Source organism: Littorina saxatilis, linkage group LG6 (assembly GCF_037325665.1).
Source record: "Littorina saxatilis isolate snail1 linkage group LG6, US_GU_Lsax_2.0, whole genome shotgun sequence".
NCBI lineage: Eukaryota > Metazoa > Mollusca > Gastropoda > Littorinimorpha > Littorinidae > Littorina > Littorina saxatilis.
The window spans coordinates 54,345,651-54,373,446 of record NC_090250.1 but is presented as its reverse complement, the minus strand read 5'-3'; the positions used below and the strand labels follow the sequence as shown (position 1 = coordinate 54,373,446).

Here is a 27,796-nt window from a genome sequence, read left to right as displayed (position 1 = left end):
GTAATATCACAACAGCAGGAAAACATGAGCAGAAAGATTGAACCAATAGCAATTCATGTAACGGTTTCACACGTGTTGATACAGGTCACGTGACAGTTCACAACACACATCAGTGTAACAGCAACGCATAAATATAAACATGTTATCAGAACATTTCACGTCAAGCTCCGTGCGTGAATGCGTCATGCTTTTGTACAGTTTCGATTTCATGGATATGTCGTCACGTAAGGTGACGTAGTGTCTCTGTGGATATGTCTTGATACTACGTGACGTAGAAGCAGGTGTGGATATGACGTCATAAGGCCTCTTCAGATGGGTTCTCCGCCCCGATCAGTTCACCGGCAAACCTGCACTGAGGGTGAAGTCACACTTCAGATTCTTGTTGATTTCCATCCCAAACATGAGAAATGAGAAATTCTAATAATTCAATTCAATTCAATATAACTTTCAATTCAATTCAATAAAGTATCATCTGAGTGTAGGACAAGCGAACATTTTTCTCTTAACTCGTATACACAGTTACGTTAGGCTTATTACATCACATTTATTTATTTATTTATTTATTTATTTATTTGGTGTTTAACGTCGTTTTCAACCACGAAGGTTATATCGCGACGGAGAAAGGGGGGGGATTACATCACATAAACTCACACTTTTGAAACACATAAACACATACAATTGACAATTCACACATCTGCACACACATATCCCAAACAAATCGCATCCATACCCACACACTCACATACATATCCACCAACATACTCGTATGCGTCCATTATTAATTATCAATAAATTACTACAGCTGTCAACTTAAAACTTTCCATAGGATACGAAAAAGTCTTCGTTAAAATCCTAGCGTAAGGTAAGCAGTGAACCCTTCCTTCAGTAACAGAAGGTCAATAACACATCTTATTTATCGAACACACGCTCACGCACCCCCCCCTCTCTCTCTCTCTCCCTCTCTCTCCCTCTCTCTCTCTCTCTCTCTCTCTCTCTCTCTCTCTCTCTCTCTCTCTTTCTCTGGGCGAGGGCTGGTTACAAAAAGCTCGTTGTATTGCTTATGCCACAACCCTCGAAAAATAAAATTTGATTTGATTTGATTTGATTTGATTTGATTTGATCTCTCTCTCTCTCTCTCTCTCTCTCTCTCTCTCTCTCTCTCTCTCTCTCTCTCTCTCTCTCTCTCTCTCTCTCAAAAGTGCAACATACACAACAGACAAGCAGGGAGTTAAATCCGAAGCCCGAACAAATGTTTATCCACAACCAGTTTGGTTATTCTTGCACCTAAGTGAAGGATGGTGTGTTTTTTTGCATTCAAGTTAATCTTAGATTCATATAGGCTAGCTGTTGCGAAGGCAATGACCTTGCGCCGTAAATTGAAATAGTCTAGCCATTAACGCTGGCCTCAATGTAGTTGCAATTGAATTTTCCTTCATTGATTCTTCTTTACAGACACAGACTAAGCCAAACATACACAGATGTCTGTACACACACAGACAGTCAGACAGACAGAGAGACAGACAGACAGACAGACAGACAGACAGACACAGTCAGATAGACACAGTCAGACAGACACACACAGAGACACACACAGACACACACACACAGACAGATAGACAGACAGACAGACAGAGACAATGAGACAGACAGACAGACACAGTCAAAGATAGACAGATAGACAGACAGACAGACAGAGACAGTCAAAGATAGACAGATAGACAGACAGACAGACAGAGACAGTCAAAGATAGACAGATAGACAGACAGACAGACAGACAGACAGACAGACAGACAGACAGACAGACAGACAGACAGACACACTCACACACATTTTTACTCATGCCCTCTTTTCCCCCCAACACACATACGCCCAAAGCAAACCAGGCGAAACCCAAACCAGGCGAAACCCAAACCAGGCGAAACCCAAACCAGGCGAAACACAAACCAGGCGAAATAAGAACACTACCCAACCACCCCGTCTTTATATCATGACCCGTTCACAGCAACACCAAACACGACCGATGAAATCACGTGACTTACGGCCCCATTTTTGCCGGGTGCTACTGGCGGCGGGATTTCCGGCCGTGGCGGTGTCACCACCATTCGCTGCTGACGTCTCTCGCGAAGCTTCTGGAACTGGCCGACCACCTGCACCCGTCCGTACCGTGTCAACCCACATTTGATTAAGGTCCATGTTTTTTTCCACAACAAAGAAACGATTAAAAAAACAAAGAGACTGCCAGCGTTCCAAAATTCAGAATCAAAAAACAAGAAAGGTAAGTTGTCGGAACGTGTGTTATTGACAAAACAATACATTCACAAATATATCGACCCAACGGTCTTTTAAGTGCACAGACAAACAATTAATAACGAAATTTTTGTTATATTTGTGAATGTATTGTTTTGTCAATAACAAACGTTCCAACAACCTACCTTTCTTGTTTTTTGATTAACAAAGAAACGAGTTTTGTTAAGTTTATTTCACTGAAAAACATAAGTTATTAAAGAAGTTGAAGTGATATTTTACTTTGAAATAATTTATAGTCGGTTGTTGTTTTGACTTCACCCTACTATTTCAAACTACTAAATACATGTTCAGAACCCGTGATTTTCTTTTCTTTACATTTTTCTTTAAAATCCTTATTTATTTCGCGATATTAACTTTTTTTGTATTGTTGAAACTGTTTTCGTTTGTTCTTTTTTATTCGTTTCCCTAGTATTCATGCGAATGGTTTGTTACTTACCATAGCCAAGCTGTCCCTAGTATTCATGCGAATGGTTTGTTACTTACCATAGCCAAGCTGTCCCTAGTATTCATGCGAATGCTTTGTTACTTACCATAGCCAAGCTGTCCCTAGTATTCATGCGAATGGTTTGTTACTTACCATAGCCAAGCTGTCCCTAGTATTCATGCGAATGGTTTGTTACTTACCATAGCCAAGCTGTCCCTAGTATTCATGCGAATGCTTTGTTACTTACCATAGCCAAGCTGTCCCTAGTATTCATGCGAATGCTTTGTTACTTACCATAGCCAAGCTGTCCCTAGTATTCATGCGAATGGTTTGTTACTTACCATAGCCAAGCTGTCCCTAGTATTCATGCGAATGCTTTGTTACTTACCATAGCCAAGCTGAAGTGCTTGCCCTTGAGCCTGGACTTGACGAAGTAATCGAGGAGAGCGACGATCATGGCGAGCACCAGGCCGCCGATCAGGATGTGAAAAATGCCAGACACGTTGGACAGGGTCAGAGAACTCGTCTTGCTTTCCTGAAACACCAGGAATCATTATTGTTTTATACTCAGAGAACCTGTTTTGCTTTCCTGTAACACCATGGAACATTCAGGTTTTATACTAAGAGAGCTCGTCTTACTTTCCTGAAACGCCATGGGACATTCATGTTTTATATTCAGAGAACTCGTCTTGCTTTCCTGAAACACCATGGGACATTCATGTTTTATATTCAGAGAACTCGTCTTGCTTTCCTGAAACACCATGGAACATTCTTGTTTTATATTCAGAGAACGTGTCTTGCTTTCCTGAAACACCATGGAACATTCTTGTTTTATATTCAGAGAACGTGTCTTGCTTTCCTGAAACACCATGGAACATTCTTGTTTTATATTCAGAGAACGTGTCTTGCTTTCCTGACACATCATGGAACATTCTTGTATTATACTCAGAGAACTCGTCTCCTGAAACACCATTGGACATTCATGTTTTATACTCAGAGAAATCGTCTTGCTTTCCTGAAACACAATGGAACATTCATGTTTTATACTCAGAGAACTCGTCTCCTGAAACACCATGGGACATTCATGTTTTATACTCAGAGAACTCGTCTTGCTTTCCTGAAACACAATGGAACATTCATGTTTTATACTCAGAGAACTCGTCTCCTGAAACACCATGGGACATTCATGTTTTATACTCAGAGAACTCGTCTTGCTTTCCTGAAACACCATGGAACATTCTTGTTTCATATTCAGAGAACTCGTCTCCTGAAACACCATGGGACATTCATGTTTTATACTCAGAGAACTCGTCTTGCTTTCCTGAAACACAATGGAACATTCATGTTTTATACTCAGAGAACTCGTCTCCTGAAACACCATGGGACATTCATGTTTTATACTCAGAGAAATCGTCTCCTGAAACACCATGGAACATTCATGTTTTATACTCAGAGAACTCGTCTCCTGAAACACCATGGAACATTCATGTTTTATACTCAGAGAACTCGTCTCCTGAAACACCATGGAACATTCATGTTTTATACTCAGAGAACTCGTCTCCTGAAACACCATGGAACATTCATGTTTTATACTCAGAGAACTCGTCTCCTGAAACACCATGGAACATTCATGTTTTATATTCAGAGAACTCGTCTCCTGAAACACCATGGAACATTCATGTTTTATACTCAGAGAACTCGTCTCCTGAAACACCATGGAACATTCATGTTTTATACTCAGAGAACTCGTCTCCTGAAACACCATGGAACATTCATGTTTTATATTCAGAGAACTCGTCTCCTGAAACACCATGGAACATTCATGTTTTATACTCAGAGAACTCGTCTCCTGAAACACCATGGAACATTCATGTTTTATACTCAGAGAACTCGTCTCCTGAAACACCATGGAACATTCATGTTTTATATTCAGAGAACTCGTCTCCTGAAACACCATGGAACATTCATGTTTTATACTCAGAGAACTCGTCTCCTGAAACACCATGGAACATTCATGTTTTATATTCAGAGAACTCGTCTCCTGAAACACCATGGAACATTCATGTTTTATACTCAGAGAACTCGTCTCCTGAAACACCATGGAACATTCATGTTTTATACTCAGAGAACTCGTCTCCTGAAACACCATGGAACATTCATGTTTTATATTCAGAGAACTCGTCTCCTGAAACACCATGGAACATTCATGTTTTATACTCAGAGAACTCGTCTCCTGAAACACCATGGAACATTCATGTTTTATACTCAGAGAACTCGTCTCCTGAAACACCATGGGACATTCATGTTTTATACTCAGAGAAATCGTCTTGCTTTCCTGAAACACAAGGGAACATTCATGTTTTATATTCAGAGAACTCGTCTTGCTTTTCTGAAACACGGTGGGACATTACACGTTATTTGTATTTTTGACCGAGACAACGCCGGCGAGACAACGCCCCCGAGACAACGCCGGCGAGACAACGCCGGCGAGACAACGCCGGCGAGACAACGCCCCCGAGACAACGCCGGCGAGACAACGCCCCCGAGACAACGCCCCCGAGACAACGCCCCCGAGACAACGCCCCCGAGACAACGACCCCGAGACAACGACCCCGAGACAACGCCGGCGAGGTGAACAATGACTGTCTCGATCTGTGTAAAATGTCATACTTAATACCAGGAACCTTTATGTATCAATCGAGTTTAGTTAGAATTTCTTTTACTTTTTACATTTGAACGCACACAAACATACACTCTTTTGTAGTCTAGGTTAACCGCCTAAATAATATTACATTATATTATAAGTTGTTGTCGGACTTTGACGTCACATGACTCAAAGAAGGAAATTTTAAAGTAAAATCGATACATTAGTGTTTTAACCTCAGAACAGTAAACCTTAAACCGAAGTGTTCCACTTTTGAACATACGTTCTGTAACCAGTTGTGAACACTATATGACATAGTGCATATTTCTACCAGAAAGGGTTGGGGTTAGAAGGTTAACACTAGTGTTCAAACGAAACAGAAAATGTGTTCACTGGATGTGGAACACTTGAGTTGAGAGTGTAGACTGGCTTTCCAGTAACATACAGCATGCATGTTCCTCACACGCATTAACACGCTCTGGGTGGTATTCACATAGATAGATTAGTTACGACTGAAGAAAGCTTGAATGTCATAAAAGGTTTAAAGCCCGATCAGGCTATGCTATGTGTTTAGGAAAAAAACCCACACTCTACAACAAGCATTTAAATCCAATTACACGCGGAAATCCATCACTTCGGTAACACAAGCAAGGTGTGAAAGATCACAATACTGAATTATTCAAACATTGTTATTTCCAGAACGATAATATAAAGAAGTAGAGGAGAGGATCTAAAAAAAAAGGTCTCCGCAGCTTTGCTCTTTTAATCCAATTCGAAACAAACATGTTTCAATTACAAACCTGTGACTAAAGATAAAAAAAACAAAAGCTGAGAGAGAGACAATGACAATGACAATGACAAATCTTTATTTTTCGAGGGTGACAAGAATAAGCATAGATATGCTTTTTTGCATCTGGCCCTCGCCCTAAAGAGGGACTAAACTATTTTACTATAACTATGACTAGGGAAAAAAAGGTTACATAAAAACATTAATGGTAGAACATATAAGTTTATGTACATGAAGCGCATTATGTAGAAGCATTGTAGATCATAAGGTAGTGTTCAAAATTGGGTGTAAAGCAATGAAGATAAACGGAAAGTAACCCAACAATACATTAGCTCAGCAAAACAATGTATTACAGAGCCAAATCTTCGTGATTTTGTCACAATAAACCATAATTCCGATAATGAACAACTGTATACAAAGAAAACATACCAATCAAGTTTATTTGTTCATAGAGTTCATTAAATGGAAAGAATATTTGGTTCTAAAAGAATCTGTGTTGGTGGATTGCCGCAGGGCGTCCGGAAGAGCGTTCCAGAGGCTGCTTCCTGAATAAACAAGACTTGATTTAAATAGGTCTATCCTAGGAAGAGGAGTGTTTAGTTTTATAAAGTGGTGCGAATTCTTCAAAGAGAACTTTGAGCAAATGGTTTCGGGTGCATTTTCTGTCATAATTTTATGCATCATTATTCCTTTGTTGTAATTCATTCTTGACTTCAGAGGTAGGACCCCTATGTTGATGTAGTCTGAGTCGGTGAGAGTAGTCTGTTTGAGTAATACTACTTTTAGCGCTCTTTTGTGTAATCTGCTGAGTAGCTTTAGGGAATTATCACTTGCAGAGTCCCATAGAGTGGATGCGTAATCAATAAGAGACTGAATATGAGCAGTGAAAAATAACTTCCTGGCTTGACAATTAAGGAAGTGTTTAATTCTAGATAAGAGGTACACTTTCTTTGACACTAATTTACTAAGTTGCTCAATGTGAGTTGACCAAGACAGGTTGTTATCGATGTGGACACCTAGAACTTTGTGATGGTCGACTTTTTCCACTATATTGCCGTCAATCATTAAATCGGGACCAGTTGAGGTAAAATTCTGTCGTTTTTGTCTAGTTGTAATTATCATATATTTGGTTTTCTTTGGGTTAAGAGACATGTGATTTAGGTCAGTCCATTCTGTCAGCTGGTTTAGACTTCCTTGGAGGGATTCTGATAAGCGAGTTAAATTTTTGTTACTGGAGTGAATTGTGGTATCATCTGCAAAAAGTTCACATAAATGTTGAATATAAAGGGGGAGGTCATTAACATATATTGAGAAGAGCAGAGGTCCTAATACCGATCCTTGTGGTACACCGTAATCTACAGCTTGCATGCTCGATGCTCTAGTGTTTGTAAGAACTGTCTGTTGTCTGTCAGAGAGGAATGAACTAACGAGATTGATAGTATCATATCCGACGCCATACAAACCGAATTTTCTAAGCAATAATGTGTGATCAATTACGTCAAAGGCTTTTGCAAAGTCTACGAAAATGGCACCACAGAATTCATTATCGTTTATTTTGTCCAACCACTGATCAACAAGAGAGATTAAGGCAGTGTGGCAGGAATGCTTAGCTCTAAATCCTGATTGTTTAGGATGGAATAAGTTGTTTTGGTTGAAATGTGTTAGGATGTGTTTGTTGATATGCTTTTCCAGTGGTTTTGATAACACAGACAAAATGGAAATTGGCCTATAATTTGAGGGGTCTCTTTTGTCACCTGATTTAAACAGAGGAATGACTTTAGCCTGTTTCAGGGCGACTGGAAAATATTTTTTGTCTAAACAGAGATTGTAAATGTAGGTAAGTGTTTCAGAAATTACGGGGGCTGACAATTTAAGAATCCTACCATCAAGCCCATCGAGCCCCCGGGTGCCTGTTTGCTTGAGGTGTGTAAGTGCGTGAAAAACTTCAGGTACTGTAAGAAGGGGAATTTTTGCTTGACATGAAATTTGTTTTGATTTGCAAAATTCTTCTAAAACTTTCAAATCATTTAATTTGGACTTGTCATTTTTAATCACATTTTCAGCAATTTTGGAAAAATGTGTGTTTAAAGCATCGGGAGATATGTCCTTGATACAACTCGGATGACTGGCAGCCTTTTTATTCGTAAGTTCATTTATTGCCTTCCATATATTCTTTGAGTTTTGCTTTGAACTTGATGCTAGGTCACGAAAATATTTTATCTTTTTTGTTCGTTTAAGTGAATTTACCTTATTTCTCTGTTCTCTGTATTCCTCTTCCTTGCCAACCGACTTTAAAAAGTCGCGATGGTCAATGGCATGTTGTAAATCATTATCAAACCATTTAGGTTTTACAATGTGCCTAACTCTCTTTATTCTCCACGGAGCATGTTTATCGTATATGTCATTGAAGGCACTAAGCCAATGTGTTAGGGCTTCGTCCGGATCCGTAAAATTGTAAGTATCAGATAGTGGGGAATTCCAAAGTTCATGTAGAAAGGTGTCTTCGTTAAATTGAGAAAAAGAGCGGTATTTTATTGTCTTGTGACCAACTTTAGGAATTTTGACACCCTTTCTTGACCATGTTAAACAGACAGGAAAATGATCGCTGCAACCATTGGCTGGAACACAACATTCGACAATATTATGGTGATCAGTAACATAGATATGATCTATCAGAGTACTGCTGGATGATGTGACTCTAGTGGGAGTGTTGACTATTTGTTTAAGATTATAGAGGTTAATCATATCAACCCACTGCTTGTTTTGTTTAAGCAAATCAACATTAAAGTCTCCCAACAGAATTGTTTCCTTTGACTCGAGCAGAACTGCATCTAACATCTGTGTAAAGTTATCTGACCAGTTTGCTCGCTCTGCGGGATTTCTATAACAAAATCCTATGAGGAGTGGAGGTGCTCCTCTCAACTTAACTTCAATCCACACAGATTCCACGAAGTTCTCAAGGTGTATTATTCGTGTATAACTAATTGATTCACTTATGTACAAAAGTATACCAGTTTCTCTACTTTGCTGAGGGTCTCTGCGTAACGTCCTGTAACCTGGAATAACAACGTCAGAATCCGAAATCTGAGGTGTTAATCTTGATTCTGTGATCCCAAAAATGTGAAAACTTGTTCCAGTATTTAACAGCATTGTAGAAATATCATTGATTTTATTTATAGCATGGTTAATGTTCAGGTGCCCAACACGGAGACCCTGTTTTGTTGGCCATGTAGTAGGAGAGCTACTCATATTTAAGCTCAAGTAGCGTTTTGGGGCGTTTTTTGTTTGTTTGTTTGTTTAATTAAACAATATACTTATTGATACTGAATCAGCTAATTATCCAGTAAGCAAGACAACAAAATAATGAAGAGATACAAAACAGTGATGGAACCAAAATGATATATGACACTTTACGAAACACAACGTCAAGCGTAAATTAACTAGTAAAGAGACAAGGAACTGTTTCCGACGACAAACTAGGTAAACAGCGAAAACAAACAATAAGCAAGTAGAAAATCGAAAAGCAGACAAGCACAATTAGGAAACAGGAAAATAAAAATAAAACGGTACTGTTACCGTTTATAATGATAAAGAACCAAACTAAAACTACAGAACTAGTGTAATAGACTCTTAACAAGTCTGACACAAAGCAGTTGACACAAGAGTCAATGTTGACACACTTGTCGCTTAGAAACAGAAGTCACTTTCAATCCGATAGAAAAGGGCGAATCGCTTGACCGTCCGAACACACTGCTGTCACTAAAGCTTGTCCGATTAAAGGCGCACAATAAAGGAGCACGCACACATCGAGTCTCTGTCTCACGCAAGACAAAGAATGTGATTCTCGTCTCTTTGTGAAAGAGTTGCTGTGACAGCCTGAACCACAGCACAGTAAAAACGAAGGTAATATGAAGTTCAATCAGGAGGATAAAGGCCACGAAATCATGCTCACACCCTCACGAGGGTAAATTACTAAATGTTCGTGCAGTAGCACAGTCGTACATAAAAGTATGCAAAGTGTTACCATCATGGCAGATGACACCAATAATGCTGTATTGTCTCGCATTCTCTTACCGCACGCACACACACACACACACACACACACACACACACGCTCATACACACATGCGCTCACACACACACATACACACACACACACACACACACACACACACACACACACATGTAAGAGTAATCCAAAAAATAAGTCGTCACACCTATGAAATACACTCCACGTGACATTACACCAGCGTACACATATCCGAGTTGTACTTGTAGTAGCCCTGGTAGCTGGAGGGTGGGGAACACTGTTGAAGATGTGGGAGCATGGGACCGTATGCACGGTGGGGTGGCACTGTGTTATGGTGTGTCTGGAGCGGGAATGATGAAGGAAGCATGTGGCGCGGGGGAGACCAAGGGGCTGCATATTGCCAGACATATGGAGGCACAGGGTAGGGCGGCCCCTCTCTGACTGCCTGATGGGACTGGCTGTAGTGCTGCTGATCGCTGGAGCGGCGCAGTCTGCAGACATCGTTGGTCTGTTTCGCAGAAGTCGTGGTTGTGTTGCCCGGCTGCTTTCGCTCCCCTAGGTGAGGGGGTGGGTGTGGGTAGGGCGTTGGACTGTTTCGCAACACAAGTTCCGGTCCCTGGTCGTGGTGGCGACTCGGCTGTCCGGTTCCGCGAGGGGTCTGCAGCAAAGGTCCCCGGCGCTGCGAAGTTGCAGCAGGCTGGCCGGTGTAGCGATGTGAGATTGGCCCCTCTGTCACCTTTCTCTCTCGGCCTCGTTGATCTTGTTCTTTGTCCACAATCTTTACATCGGCAAACTTGAGATTGCATGCCAGGCGTATGGTACCTTGCCGACTTGGGTGAAGGGCGTCCCGGTACAGGGCCTTGCGAGGGGCGCCACTGGCGGTGAGGAAGGTGTCAGTGTGGTCAATAAACAAGACACACTCTCTGGCACAAACCCTTTCCAGGGAATGATTGGAGGTCGCTACAGTCTTGCTCAGAGCGTGCTCTCCCTTTGGTGGCACAAGAGAGGAAGCATGTAGACGTGCTGCAGGAAACACCTTCTTCATGAGCTTGAACAATCCGGACCATGCTGTCTCTGTGATGGTGTTGTGTCGGCAAGTGTTGACCCCGATGTGGACGATTACTAGTTGAACCTGTTTGGATTGTGGAATGTTGGTCAACCAGTGCGTTAAATCGTCCACACAGAGGCCCGACACACTGAGGTTTTGGGACGCTTTGCCGGGAAACATGAGTTCTTCTCTGACAGTTCTCATCACCGAGTCACCGAGCAGCACGCGAGTGGTTGAAGAAGCTACTCGGAGCTCTGCCAGCTGCTGCCGTGGATTTAAGTTGTCGGGAGACTGAAGTTTCGCAGCAGATAGACGCAGTTTGTTTTCTCGTGTGATATTGATAGACTCTTCATTCGTGTCAGCGCCATTCTGTAGTACAGGCTGAGTGACTCTCTTAGGTAGAGCTGAACTTGTTTCCACCTCATCGTTCAGCGCTTCAAACCTGTTGAACGTTTCGACACCCGCATCGACTTGAGCGGGTATAGCTTCTACAGCTGTTTGTGACTCTGTTGTTGTTGTTGTTGTTGTTTTTTCTTTCCTGTTTGCAGCCTCTTTCTCTAGCTTTTGGTTTTGCCTTTTCAAGTCACCAAGCTGAGACTTTAGTGTATGGTTTTGCTTGCTCAGCTCAGTCATCTCCTTCCTCATGGTTGCTAGTGTGTCGTTGAATTTATTGCATTTCGTGTTAATGTGGTGTTTAAGGTCGCTTTTTATTTGTGCCTTCGCTGTCTCGATGAGGGACATGAACTCATCACGAAGTTCAGGGTGGTCCACGAGCAGAGAAGAGGAGTGTTCAGCGTTTGTTCCGTCCGACACGATTGTGACTTCTTGCGTCGCCTTGACAAGGTCAGCCGATGGGGTCACACTCCCATGGAATGTGGGAGAAGAGGTCGAGCTCTGTTCAGTTTGGGGAAGAACAGGTGTCACTGTGCCTTCGGGGCTTATGTCACATGAGTCAGTGAGTGCTGCAGTAGAGGGGGGTGGAGTGTAAGAGTTGTCCAATGAAGGTGCAAGAGCGAGCTCAGAGTCTTCATTAATACTCTCGAGTGAGGCATTGTCGGGACCGAGAGATTTCAGACGCCGAGACGCTCTTGCAGGTTTAGTGGTCGCGGTTTGACCTGAAGAGGCGTTGGAGGCGTGTGAAGTGGGTGGGAGGCGCATAGTTGACAGCTTCTCCGTCATCGACGCTTTTCTGTTGGCTGCATCGAGGGCAGACACAGCCTTGATGCAGGAAACAATGGCATCGAATTCCTCGTCTCGCCATACATTACACTTGGTCCCTTGCACCAGAACTGTGCCTGTCGTGTAATAGAGGGTGACGGTGATGCATTTAATGCCGTCACGCCTTACCTGTACTTTGGTCCGAAACAGCTCCGAAGGCAGTACACGTTGGTCTTCCAGATCAGAACTGTCTACAACACTTAGCTTACGGGTAGGGTTGTCGGCTTCGTCCACCCAGTCAACATAAAAACCAGGCTTGCTACGAATGTCATATCCATATCGTTTATATAAAATCTGTCTTGTGAGTGCGAGTAACTCTAAAGGTACTGTAAAAGTTAGCTGATTTGGGTCCCTTTTGATGTCCACACTGGGGACCCAGTCCTGCAAGTTACAAGTGTGCAGGGCCATGGGACTAAGCTGCAGAGTTAAAATAACACAGTGCTCGTGGCCTTTGAGCGAGATAAAATCACATAATTGGTTAGGATTAAGAAAGCATGAAAGCTTGTGGGCGAGAGGCCCAAGATGTATCCGGCGGCGACTCACATAATTACACTGCCCATCCTCGAGATCATCTTATGACACCTCAAGATGAAGTTGAAGAGAAGAGAGAGTCTTGCAGACCGGACACACACGCCTCAGAGACCAGACCATGTTTACTATGCGCACACGGAAACGGCGTAGTCGGGGGGATGGTAGATAAGATGGGATACTGATAAGGCGCGGCTGAGCTGTCCAGAGCCAGGTGGTGGCGCCGGTCAAGCGTGGCCAAGCGTGGCTGACCCAGCAGCCCGCTCACAAAGAGCACAGTGATGGCATAGTTGAAAAACACAATTCCACAAAAATCACCGCCATGTGTGAACAAAAGCTATAGAAAAGTTCACCATAGTGTAGTCCACATCGTCACAAAAAAGCACATATGAAAATGGGCGCTGACAGTGTACGATATCCCTGTCAAAAACGCAAGAATAGCGGAGCACTTGTAAACACGTCTTCTCTCCACGAGAGAGAGAGAGAGAGAGAGAGAGAGAGAGAGAGAGAGAGAGAGAGAGAGAGAGAGAGAGAGAGAGAGAGAGAGAGAGAGAGAGAGAGAGAGAGAGAGAGAGAGAGAGAGAGAGAGAGAGAGAGAGAGAGAGAGAGAGAGAGAGAGAGAGAGAGAGAGAGAGAGAGAGAGAGAGAGAGAGAGAGAGAGAGAGAGAGAGAAACACCTTCCAAACCTCAGTCCGAAGCATATGCACGTGACCCACCTTGACGTTCTTGCCACACTCCCCCTTGTCGTACCACCATTTCTGCTCCATCTTGTGCAGCTCACCCACCTCCCGCAGTTCTAGCACAGCGATGTTGATGGCTGCCCTGGAAGCAGTGATAACACAATCATATGGTGCGTGCTGCTCCACCAATAGGTGGCAAGGTGCTTCTCTTCTTCTTCTTCTGGACAATGGATTGACGCCCTCCCATTGCCTAAAGCCTGTCCTTAACTGGACAATGGATTGACGCCCTCCCATTGCCTAAAGCCTGTCCTTAACTGGACAATGGATTGACGCCCTCCCATTGCCTAAAGCCTGTCCTTAACTGGACAATGGATTGACGCCCTCCCATTGCCTAAAGCCTGTCCTTGACTGGACAATGGATTGACGCCCTCCCATTGCCTAAAGCCTGTCCTTGACTGGACAATGGATTGACGCCCTCCCATTGCCTAAAGCCTGTCCTTGACTGGACAATGGATTGACGCCCTCCCATTGCCTAAAGCCTGTCCTTGACTGGACAATGGATTGACGCCCTCCCATTGCCTAAAGCCTGTCCTTGACTGGACAATGGATTGACGCCCTCCCATTGCCTAAAGCCTGTCCTTGACTGGACAATGGATTGACGCCCTCCCATTGCCTAAAGCCTGTCCTTAACCGGGCCAAGTCGACTTTGCGAATCATACTTGGCGAAGCTGGCCGCACGGAGCTTTAGCACTGAGTGATTGGTAAACAGACGTCGCGAAGCTGGCCGCACGGAGCTTTAGCACTGAGTGATTGGTAAACAGACGTCGCGAAGCTGGCCGCACAGAGCTTTAGCACTGAGTGTTTGGTAAACAGACTTCGCGAAGCTGGCCGCACAGAGCTTTAGCACTGAGTGTTTGGTAAGCAGACTTCGCGAAGTCGACTTTGGTCTCAACTAAGGACTCCGTGAATCAGAAACACTTTTGTTTTCGTATATATATGTCTGTTGTGTCTGAAAGAGGAATGAATGAACTAACTTTTCCGTTGCTTTGGTCCGTCAGACTTCAATGCGGCCTTGGTAGGGTGTCAATCCGCGATCATCACCTCGAAGCTTCAATTGGAAGCCTATCAATGTCCAAGCTTCAATTGGAAGCCTATCAATGTCCAAGCTTCAATTGGAAGCCTATCAATGTCCAAGCTTCAATTGGAAGCCTATCAATGTTCCATGGAAGCCTATCAATGTCCCATGGAAGCCTATCAATGTCCCATGGAAGCCTATCAATGTCCCATGGAAGCCTATCAATGTCCCATGGAAGCCTATCAATGTCCCATGGAAGCCTATCAATGTCCAAGCTTCAATTGGAAGCCTATCAATGTCCAAGCTTCAATTGGAAGCCTATCAATGTCCAAGCTTCAATTGGAAGCCTATCAATGTCCAAGAGAAAATTATGCGGAACAAGTGTCATGGCGTGTGAGATAATAAGAAGCAACGAATGAACAAACGAGTTGCATCCCCTTGCCATTAGCTCTAACTTGGTCATGCATGTATATGTATAAGTTTTACGCCCTCACGGCAAAACCATTAGGGGCAGCATGTATATGTGTAAACAAATGTGTATGTCACAAAGGAAAGATTTTCTAACTGTCATTTGGTGCAAGAAAGCAACGCTTCGGATTACAAAACGAAAATAAACAGAAAGTTAATTTTGCTTCTGGAAATATTAGAGTTTGTGACGTTTTAACTGTGATAAATGAAAATGAGTAGATTTGTTTTAACTGTGATAAATGAAAATGAGTAGATTTGTTTTAACTATGATAAATGAAAATGAGTAGATTTGTTTTAACTGTGATAAATGAAAATGAGTAGATTTGTTTTAACTATGATAAATGAAAATGAGTAGATTTGTTTTATGATAAATGAAAATGAGTAGATTTGTTTTAACTGTGATAAAAAAAAAGAGTAGATTTGTAATAACTGTGATGAATGAAAATGAGTAGATTTGTTTTAACTATGATAAATGAAAATGAGTAGATTTGTTTTAACTGTGATAAATGAAAATGAGTAGATTTGTTTTAACTGTGATAAATGAAAATGAGTAGATTTGTTTTAACTGTGATAAATGAAAATGAGTAGATTTGTATTAACTGTGATAAATGAAAATGAGTAGATTTGTTTTAACTGTGATAAATGAAAATGAGTAGATTTGTTTTAACTGTGATAAATGAAAATGAGTAGATTTGTTTTAACTGTGATAAATGAAAATGAGTAGATTTGTTTTAACTGTGATAAATGAAAATGAGTAGATTTGTTTTAACTGTGATAAATGAAAATGAGTAGATTTGTTTTAACTGTGATAAATGAAAATGAGTAGATTTGTTTTAACTGTGATAAATGAAAATGAGTAGATTTGTTTTAACTGTGATAAATGAAAATGAGTAGATTTGTTTTAACTGTGATAAATGAAAATGAGTAGATTTGTTTTAACTGTGATAAATAAAAATGAGTAGATTTGTATTAACTGTGATAAATGAAAATGAGTAGATTTGTATTAACTGTGATAAATGAAAATGAGTAGATTTGTTTTAACTGTGATAAATAAAAATGAGTAGATTTGTATTAACTGTGATAAATGAAAATGAGTAGATTTGTATTAACTGTGATAAATGAAAATGAGTAGATTTGTTTTAACTGTGATAAATGAAAATGAGTAGATTTGTTTTAATGTGGTTGTTGTGCGCACGTACATTACTATTTGCACAACTCTTAACGTCATCCCTGCCTAAGCCTGGGTCTAATCTACTTAGGTCTCACAAAGTTCTTGCATTCCTTTTGTACTGTACGGATTACGAGAAGCTTACCTTCAAAAGAAACCTAGGATTTGTCATCGGAACATGCATCTTTTTTTCAATTCTTACACGTCTACTTAGTAAACTCAATCCAAAAGATGAAAAGGGATTCCGGCTTTAAAACTCCAAGAGAAAACTTTAGCCTTTTAAATCCAAATCCCTCTCTGCAAAATGTATCTTAATTCATTTTTTCTTCTTTTTTTCTAATGCTCCTTGCCCGCCTTTGATCAGCAATGAGGTGCACGGATTGATCCTGGCCTACGCTGTTGAATAGGAAGACAGTGCATATGGTGCACCAGGAAGGAAGAGGCATCTGGTTTGGCGTGGGTGTGCCCCAGGAGAATAAACCTGGACCTTTACTTTTTTCCCACACAGCAGTCTGAGGTGCGCTGAGAGACGGCAGCAAATGAGGTCAGAAACTGGACGAAACAATTATGGATGATTCATAAAACACATTTTGGCAATGAATATTCTGTCGCTTTCAGTTTGTGTTCATTCTCATTTCCTCAACGCCGACACCCACACACACACACACACTGACAGACAGACAGTGAGTCACGGCTTCACACACACCTAAAGTGTGGATGGTTACCTAAGAGGCGGCACTGGGTGTAGTGCCTTTCTAGTGCACTTGCACTACAACAGCACTGGGTGCAGTACTCGCTCCGGCATCGAAGAATTTTGCACTAAAAAATGCACAAAATTTGACCTATTTCGTCGCCTATAGAGGACGGAAAGAATGTCATTTTGAACATTGTTATGACATTCTTTCCGTCAAAAAAGTCAATTTAACGGTGTCAATTTAACCATAAGGCAACCATCCACACGTGTGGACGGAAAGAATGTCATTTTGAACATTGTTATGACATTCTTTCCGTCAAAAAAGTCAATTTAACGGTGTTAAATGAAGCGACCATCCACACAATTAGGTTGCCATCCAGAGTTTAGGTTGCCATCCACGTGTGGATGGTTGCCTTATGGTGATTTAGGCAACCAAACCTGTGGAAACATGGGTACAAATACACGCCTACGCACACACACACACACACACACACACACACACACACACACACACACTCATCAGCACCTTGTGGGTCTTTTTAACGTGAACCTGTCGCATGACGCCACTCGTTCTCTATGCCCAACGCTTCCCTCTCTCGCCCACGCACTGACGTCTTCGTACCATTGTATGTGTGCTCTCTGAACCCTCTGCATCCTCTGTGTCAAAACCTCCCACGTACATTTCTTTCCTTTTTTTCTAACTCACAGTCAGACAGGCAATGTTGAGCTCAAAGAAGGCGTACCAGACGTTACTTTCACGCAACATCGATCCCCTGCCCCCGCTTCCCCCCACCCCAAAATGTGCACTCTGAGTGTTTTTGTCACTCAGTTCTGGTACAGATATACAGTGCAATCACCCGTCGCAACATGGCCCAATCCTCTAACGAATACAACTTGATTGCAGTGCTTGACGAGTTTCTTACTCCCCCTCACTCTTTTCGGGCATGTGTGTGTGTGTGTGTGTGTGTGTGTGTGTTGTGTGTGTATGTGTGTGTGTGTGTGTGTGTGTGCGCGTGCGTGCGTGCGTGCGTGCGCGCGTGCGTGCGTGCGTGTGTGTGTGTGTGTGCGCGTGTGTGTGTGTGCTCATGACAACATAAACAAGTGCATACGAGGCCCGCAATCTCAGGTTGAAAAGATCTTGAAGCCGTGAAACATGGCGCAAATTAAGCGTTTAATGTAGACATATCCTGCTGGAAACTTAGACTTAGATACGGATGACGTTGAGCCTCGCCTGAGATGATGAGAAAAAAAACTTTGATGGCTAAGACACTGACCACCTTAAGCTTGACCCTCACCTGAGATCTGAGCCCAGTTTGGTGGCCACGCCGTAGCCCTTGTCGTCCAGGTTCCGGCCCGCCTTCATAGTGTTGCAAGGCTTGCGCTGGTTGTGGTACTCGTTCATGGCGGCGTCCAGCAGGAAGGCGTACTTGCCCTTGCTCTCCCTCACCCGCTTCACCCCCTCGCCCACTGACTTGGTGAACACGCTCGGCTCGGCCTCCTTCATGAAGTTCCACATCTTCTTGTACACCACCACTTCAGACTCCTGAAGAAAAAACAAGAAAACCCAACTGAACTTTCACAATTAATCGTATTACCTAATCCCTTACAGGCATACTGCCAACAGGCTCTGTCTCCCTTACAGGCATACTGCCAACAGGCTCTGTCTCCCTTACAGGCATACTGCCAACAGGCTTGTCTCCCTTACAGGCATACTGCCAACAGGCTCTGTCTCCCTTACAGGCATACTGCCAACAGGCTCTGTCTCCCTTACAGGCATACTGCCAACAGGCTCTGTCTCGGGAAGGCACGGGCAAGACATCGGACTTCCCTTTGGATAATTCAGAATTCAAGAATAATTGTTCTATCCTGCCATGGCGATCAAAACGAAACCATACAAATGCAATGGACATGTCCATTCGCTCATGTCCATTTGCTTGAGTCCAACATGCCCTTGCGATCGCCTCTTGAAAGAGACCACCTGCCCTAAACGACCACATTGAAGGATCTCAGGCGAATTTGTCTTCTATTTAATTTACCTTTCCAAAGCGACCACCCGTTTAAAGCGACTACTGTCGGTCGGTCCTTCAGGTGGTCGTTATGGACAGGTTAGACTGTATTTGAAAACGCTTCGAGAAACTCCAACGAGTCTCGCTGAAAATGTTAAACAGATGAGGCAGAGCGCTATGTTAAGATCTGATAAACAAAGGGAAGTAAACGCTCTAAAGAATACTCTCCCTTACCTTGACAAACTGCTGTTTCGAGTCCCAGACCAACTTTTCTTCAATGCAATTTAACTTTTCATAGCGACTACCTGTTTAAAGCGACAAATGTTGGTCGGTCGTTCGGGTAGTGGTTATAGACAGGTGGTACAGTATATACAAACGCTGCACAAAACTCCGACGACTCTTGTTGAAAATCTTCTACAGATGAGTCAGAGCGCTATTTTAAGATCTGATATAGAAACAAAGGGAAGTCAGCGATCTAAATGCATACGACTCTCGCTGACCTTGAAGAACGGCTGTGTGGACCCGTTCTCCACCGTTCCAGACCAACTTTTCTTCTATATAATTTAACTTTCCATAGTGACTACAAATGTTGGTCGGTTCTTCGGGTGGTTGTTTTAAGGTCGTCTTTATTTGAAAACACTGCACAAAGCTCCCACGACTCTCGCTGAACATCTTAAACAACTGGGGCATTATGTACTGTAAGATCGGATATAGATACAAAGGGAAGGAAGCGGTCTAATGGATACGAATTTTACGATCTTATAAACAAATACAAGTAAGCGGTTTCTTTCTTTATTTGGTGTTTAACGTCGTTTTCAACCCAAGTAAGCGGTCTAATGGATAAGATTTTTACGATCTGATAAACAAATACAAGTAAGCGGTCTAATGGATACGAATTTTACGATCTGAGAAACAAATACAAGTAAGCGGTCTAATGGATACGAATTTTACGATCTGATAACAAATACAAGTAAGCGGTCTAATGGATACGAATTTTACGATCTGATAAACAAATACACGTAACAGGTCTAATGGATACGAATTTTACGATCTGATAAACAAATACAAGTAAGCGGTCTGATGGATACGAATTTTACGATCTGATAAACAAATACAAGTAAGCGGTCTAATGGATGCGAATTTTACGATCTGATAAACAAATACAAGTAAGCGGTCTAATGGATACGAAATTTACGATCTGATAAACAAATACAAGTAACCGGTCTAATGGATACGAATTTTAGGACCTTATAAACATAGGGAAGGAAGCGCTCTAAAATGCATACGACTCTCGCTGACCTTGAAGAACTGCTGTGTCGATCCATTCTCCACTGTACCGTATCGGATCTCTCGCTGCTTGACCAGGTCGTCTGCAGAGTTGATGGGCATGTGCATGCGCTCGATGGTGAGGAAGGCCGCCAGGTTGGCCGTGTAGGACGAGATGATGATGAGTGTGAAAAACCACCACGCTGACCCCACCACGCGGCCTGATATGGACCTGGAAGGAAAGGCAGGGACTGACAACATCCGTACCAGCTAGACTGCTTACGTTCGAAAGTTCAGAATAAAAAATAAAAATGCCAAGTTATTGGAACATTCAATTTATGACACAACATTAGGACGACGTACCTAGGAATGTTTCGTTTTGTCATAAATTACATTGTTTGTTTTTTCAATTTTGGTTTTTGACAGTTAACTCGACGAAAACCCATCAAACTCGCGATTCAATCAAAATTCAGATCAAAGTTCGAATTACACACACACACACACACACACACACACACACACACACACACACACACACACACACACACACACACACACACACACACACACACACACACACACACAAAACAAGCAGGGAAAGAACGTACAACCACACGGACAAAAATAAGTCCGGAAGAGAGAGAGAGAGAGAGAGGAACGAAGAATGGAAGGAAAAAACAACACAAAGAAGAGGAAAGGAAAAATAGAAGTCATGAAAACAGAAGACACGGAACGAAAGTGACACACAGAACGTGGATAAAACGAAACAAGTCGCGTAAGGCGAAATAACTACATTAAGTCAAGCTGTCGAACTCACATAATGAAACTGAACGCACTGCATTTTTTCACCAAGACCGCATACTCGTAGTTTCGTCAGTCCACCGCTCGTGGCTTTCTTTCTTTCTTTATTTGGTGTTTTACGTCGTTTTCAACCACGAAGGTTATATCGCGACGGGGAAAGGGGGAAGATGGGATAGAGCCACTTGTCAACTGTTTCTTGTTCACAAAAGCACCAATCAAAAATTTGCTCCAGGGGCCTGCAACGTAGTACAATACACTACCCTACTGGGAGAATGCAAGTTTCCAGTACAAAGGGCCCAACACTTCCTACATACTGCTTGACCAAAATCTTCACAAACATCGACCACATTCTATACAAGAAACATTTAAAAAGGTTAAAAGGAGAAACAGAATCCGTTAGTCGCCTCCCACGACATGCTGGGGAGCATCGGGTAAATTCTTTCTCGTCCCAACCAATATGGGACTCCCCCTAACCCGCGGGGGGAACCGCTCGTGGCAAAGGCAGTGAAATCGACAAGCCAGAATAGTGCGGTAATGGTCGCGCTGAGCAGGATAACACGCTTTTTGGTATCTCTATTTCTTTTAGCGTACTGAGTTTGTTTTTAATCCAAACATATCATATCTATAAGTTTTTGGAATCAGGGACCGATAAGGAATAAGATGAAATTGTTTCTAAATCGATTTCGGAAAATTAATTTTAATCATAATTTTCATAATTCTAATTTTCAGAGCTTGTTTGTAATCCAAATATAACATATGTATATGTTTTTGGAATCAGAAAATGACAAAGAATAAGATGAAATTGTTTTTGGATCGTTTAAAAAAAATTTTGGGACAAGTTTCCGATTTTTAATGACCAAATTCATTAATGACTTTTTTAAGCCACCAAGCTGAAATGCAATACCAAAGTCCAGCCTTCGTCGAAGATTGCTTTGTCAAAATTTCAATCAATTTGATTGAAAAATGAGGGTGTGACAGTGCCGCCTCAACTTTTACAAAAAGCCGGATATGACGTCATCAAATGTATTTATAGAAAAAATAAAAAACAAGTCCGGGGATATCATTCCCAGGAACTCTTATGTCAAATTTCATAAAGATCGGTCCAGTAGTTTAGTCTGAATCGCTCTACACACACACACACACACACACACACACACACACACACACACACACACACACACACACACACACACACACACACACCACGACCCTCGTCTCGATTCCCCCTCTATGTTAAAACATTTAGTCAAAACTTGACTAAATGTAAACAAGTCGCGCAAGGCGAAATTACTACGTTTAGTCAAGCTGTGGAACTCACAGAATGAAACTGAACGCACTGCATTTTTTCACAATGACCGTAGTCATATCTATATGTTTTTGGAATCAGGAACCAACAAGAAATAAGATGCAATTGTTTTTAAAACGATTTCGGAAATTTAATTTTAATCATAATTTTTTTAATTTTTTTTCAGAGCTTGTTTTTAATCCGAATATAACATATTTATATGTTTTTGGAATCAGAACATGATGAAGAATAAAATAAAAGTAATTTTGGATCGTTTTATAACAAAATAATTTTAATTACAATTTTCAGATTTTTAATGAACAAAGTCATTAATTAATTTTAAGCCTACATGCTCAAATGCAATACCGATGTCCGGCCTTCGTCGAAGATTGCTTGGCCAAAATTTCAATCAATTTGATTGAAAGATGAATGCGTGACAGGGCCGCCTCAACTTTTACAAAAAGCCGGATATGACGTCATAAAAGACATTTATCGAAAAAATGAAAAAAACAGTCTGGGGATATCATACCCAGGAACTCTCATGTAAAATTTCAGAAAGATCGGTCCAGCATTTTACTCTGAATCGACCTACACATACACACGCACAGACACAGACACACAGACACACACACACAGACAGACAGACACACACACACTCACACACACACACACATACACACACACACACATACACCACGACCCTCGTCTCGATTCCCCCTCTACGTTAAAACATTTAGTCAAAACTTGACTAAATGTAAAAAGGACAGAACGGGGGTCAGGAAGGAATAAAGAGTAGACGCATGCAGAATAGGTTGATAGGTCAATCCTAGATTGGACGCATGCAGAATAGGTTGATAGGTCAATCCTAGATTGGACGCATGCAGAATAGGTTGATAGGTCAATCCTAGATTGGACGCATGCAGAATAGGTTGATAGGTCAATCCTAGATTGGACGCATGCAGAATAGGTTGATAGGTCAATCCTAGATTGGACGCATGCAGAATAGGTTGATAGGTCAATCCTAGATTGGACGCATGCAGAATAGGTTGATAGGTCAATCCTAGATTGGACGCATGCAGAATAGGTTGATAGGTCAATCCTAGATTGGACGCATGCAGAATAGGTTGATAGGTCAATCCTAGATTGGACGCATGCAGAATAGGTTGATAGGTCAATCCTAGATTGGACGCATGAATGGATAGATGGAGAGCTCAATTCTAGATTGGACGCATTTATGTATAGATGGGTAGCTCAATTCTAGATTGGACGCATTCATGGATAGATGGGTAGCTGCGGAAATAGCTCAGTCGGTAGCGGCGCTGGCTTCAAAACCAGTTGTCGCTATCGGCGTGGGTTCGATCTCCACGTTTATCGAGGGATTTATTTCCCAGAGTCAACATCGTGCAGACTCTCCTCGGTGGCCGAACACCCCCGTGTGCACGCATGCGCACAATAAAGAACCCAAGTTCACAGCGAAAGTCTCAGGCCTTGGAAACATGAATACACGCATGCAGACAAAAAATATGGGTATCGCCGTATACTGTATGGCAGCTCGCTTTCCCCAGGGAGAAAGCAGCCCGAATTTCCATGAGGGTAACCTGACAGGTCTTTATGAATCTTATCCTTCTCCTTATCCTTAGCTCAATCCTAATTCTGACGCATGCATGGAGATATATATATATATAACTGAATCCCAGTTTCTAAACAGGTAACTTACGCACCGTTGCGTGGAATGCACACAGGTCGTACACTGCCCTTGCCCTCTTATTTTCTCCAAGAAAATGTAATTTTAGCTGTCTGTACAAATCAATGCATTCAGCAAGACACGCGTCCAGATAATCACGTGTGGTCACTGAACCGAAAAGTCCGATGGTTTTTGTCCATTAACCGATTTGCATGCGAGCGGTCAACCGTAACATCAAGAAACAAGAACTGCAGTAGAAGCATCCTAGCTTCTGCACTCTCCCTTTAACATGGGTGCCAGAGAAAATAGTCCGTCAATGACGTAGCACAGAAATTAGTTTCGAATCTATCAAGTGAAAAGTCAGTGAATCAAATCAAATCAAATCAAACCAAACCAAATCAAATGGAATCGAATATCCCCCGAAAGATGCGTATGGCTGCCTAAATATCGGGGTAAAAACGGTTATTAACAGCTATTGTGTTTTCAGCGTAGCAATAGGGCCCGATATTTAGACGAGACAAGTATAATGCCGACGAGTCGAAGACGAGTCGCATTATACTTGTTCGAGTCTAAATATCGGACCCTATTGCTACGCTGAAAACACAATAGCGTTTATATAGCTATTCTGACATTAAATTCTGTGTTAGAATCATGTTTTTGTCAGCGACAAGTACCAGAATGGTCCATGTCGTTGATTGCAGACGACGGTTCCGGAAATAACCGAACATTGAAAAAACCCCGGACATGTATTACGGAGAAAACTCGAGATAACCGGATGCTCAGCATTACGTCAATATGTTAGGAATCATATGACGTCATGACGTATCATGCTTGCCTACGTAGATTGTATGTTCGAAAGTCTGACTTCTGTTGGGAATTCGCGTGGTGAAGACAGCGGTAAATCTGTAGATGATAAGAGAACAAGGATTGTCTCAGAAGAAACGACGAAATGTTTCAGACCGGTAACTTCATTTCAACATTGCACTATACAATGGACGTTCTATGTGACAGGAGAGTTTGCTGATTTTGTGTTAAACATTGGAGAGATCGTCTGCTAGAATCCGAAGTAGGTCGCTTCAGATTGCAGCTTCTGGAAATTTGCAAGGTTTGTTGCCTGTTAAAGAACTGGATTTTACACGTAATGTATGTCATGTACAGTAAGCAACAACAAAAACACACACAAAGCAAATGGCATCGTCTGTCGACTAGTCACAGACTGACAGAAACAAACCTGGCGAGGTATGCGTGTACTTTATACACGTGGAAGAAACCGGAACCACGCGTCTTTGTTATTGCCGATATCGTTTGGATATCGGCAAAAATGGCCAACTTTTGTATCGTTATGCTTTGATGATCGGAAAAGGGATGTGTGAGACCATCCAATCACAGCCCCCGAATTCCCCCACGTGTCCATCAGAATAGCTATATACACGTAAAAACACACTCGTACAAAACACGCGTGGGATTTTCAACCCAGATGATATTCGAACCTTGCTGCATGAGTGTAAACATCAAAGTGTTATCAAGAGTGAAGGAATTGGATGCTCAAGGGTACACATTCAACATATGACCAGCAACCTTTCTCACGGTGTTCACCCACCTGGGGTAGATATCGGAGCCTTGCTGCACGAGCGTAAACTCCAAGGTGTTGTCTAGAGTGAAAAGACTGGATGTGCAAGGGTACACATACAATACATAACCAGCAACCTTTCTCACGGTGTCCACCCACCTGGGGTAGATATCGGAGCATTGCTGCATGAACGCGCCCACGGTGAACGACACGGTGATTTCAAGAGAGATTGGAAGCTCAAGAGTACACATAAAACACATAACCAGCACCAACACAGAATTAAATCAGCACAGATTTTCTCGCTGTGTCCACCAACCTGGGGTAGATATCGGAGCCTTGCTGCACGAGCACGCCCAGTGCACACCACGAGGTGCTGTCAAGAGTGAGAAGACTCTCAAGGGTCCACATACAAAACATTACCAGCACCAACACCGAATGAAATGAGCACAGTTTTTCTCATAGTGTTCACCAACCTGGGGTATATATCGAAGCCTTGCTGCATGAGCGCGTCCAGTGCGAACCACAGGGTGTTCTCAAGAGAGAAGACTGGAGACCTAAGGGTACACACACAACATATAACCAGCGACCTTTCTGACAGTGTCCACCAACCTTGGGTAGATGTCGGAGCCTTGCTGCATGAGCGCGCCCAGGGCGAACCAGAGCGTGTTGTCAAGAGCGCAGGAATTCTTTCTTTCTTTATTTGGTGTTTAACGTCGTTTTCAACCACGAAGGTTATATCGCGACGAGGGAAAGGGGGGAGATGGGATAGGGGAAAGGGGGGAGATGGGATAGAGCCACTTGTTAAGTGTTTCTTGTTCACAAAAGCACTAATCAAAAAATTGCTCCAGGGGCTTGCAACGTAGTACAATATATGACCTTACTGGGAGAATGCAAGTTTCCAGTACAAAGGACTAAACATTTCTTACATACTGCTTGACTAAAATCTTTACAAACATTGACTATATTCTATACAAGAACCACTTAACAAGGGTAAAAGGAGAAACAGAATCCGTTAGTCGCCTCTTACGACATGCGGGGTGCAGAGAAATAAGGATGTGGAAAAGAAGACTTTTGGTAAGTAAAATAAAGGTGATGGATCCAGTCAGGTAGAAATAAGACAACAAGAAAAGAATTGGAAAACTGCAGGGAATAGTAGGGAGAGTTTTCTTGGAAGGAAATATAGGTGAAAGGACTGGTAAGGCAGAAATAAGACAAAAGAAGAGAAGTAAAGGGGTGGGGTAGCTCTGTTTAAACGCTCCCGCCGCGTGAAGGCGACCCCATGGAAGCAGCGCAGGAATTGGATGCAAAAGGGTACACATGCAACATATAACCAGCAACAACACAGCACAGATGAAATCAGCACAGTTTTCCACAGGGTCCACCAACCTTGGGTAGATGTCGGAGCCTTGCTGCATGAGCGCGCCCAGGGCGAACCAGAGCGTGTTGTCAAGAGCGCAGGGATTGGATGCAAAAGGGTACACGTGCAACATATAACCAGCAACAACACAGCACAGATGAAATCAGCACAGTTTTTCCACAGGGTCCACCAACCTGGGGTAGATATCGGAGCCTTGCTGCATGAGCGCGCCCAGGGCGAACCAGAGCGTGTTGTCGAGAGTGCAGGGATTGGATGCAAAAGGGTACACATGCAACATATAACCAGCAACAACACAGCACAGATGAAATCAGCACATTTTTTCCACAGGGTCTACCAACCTGGGGTAGATATCGGAGCCTTGCTGCATGAGCGCGCCCAGGGCGAACCAGAGCGTGTTGTCGAGAGTGAAGGGGTTGGAGGCTCCGGGGTCCACGATCATCCCCTCCGCTGTCACATACACCTCCTCCCCCTGCGGTACCTCCCCTCGCGACTCGGGGGTCCATTCGTATGGGCTGAACCTAAACATTAATAAGAAAAAAGACAGTGTGTCATCCCTAAAGCGCATAACAAGGTTACTTTTTATCAAGAAGTACCATCAGAAACAAGTCTTCAGCAAGTCAACAGGGGCACCACAAGGCACAGTACTCTCACCTTTTCTTTTTTCTCTCTACACAGCAGATTTCAGAAGTTCTAGTGACTCCTGCCCCATAACCAAGTTTGCTGACGACACTGGAC

At 42.6% G+C, this 27,796-nt stretch overlaps 1 protein-coding gene across 1 annotated transcript in view; it reads right to left on the bottom strand.

Annotated features, from left to right (window-relative positions):
• Positions 1 to 295: 295 nt before the first annotated feature.
• LOC138968051 (glutamate receptor 2-like) overlaps positions 296 to 27,796 on the bottom strand; it is a 101,348-nt gene continuing 73,847 nt past the window's right edge. The window contains exons 12-18 of the mRNA XM_070340614.1: positions 27,400 to 27,579; positions 20,377 to 20,575; positions 18,367 to 18,614; positions 13,703 to 13,808; positions 3,120 to 3,266; positions 2,040 to 2,147; positions 296 to 352 (exon numbers count right to left, since the gene is read on the bottom strand). Of these exons, the coding sequence (XP_070196715.1) occupies positions 296 to 352; positions 2,040 to 2,147; positions 3,120 to 3,266; positions 13,703 to 13,808; positions 18,367 to 18,614; positions 20,377 to 20,575; positions 27,400 to 27,579 (1,045 nt within the window). The remainder of the gene's footprint in view (positions 353 to 2,039; positions 2,148 to 3,119; positions 3,267 to 13,702; positions 13,809 to 18,366; positions 18,615 to 20,376; positions 20,576 to 27,399; positions 27,580 to 27,796) is intronic.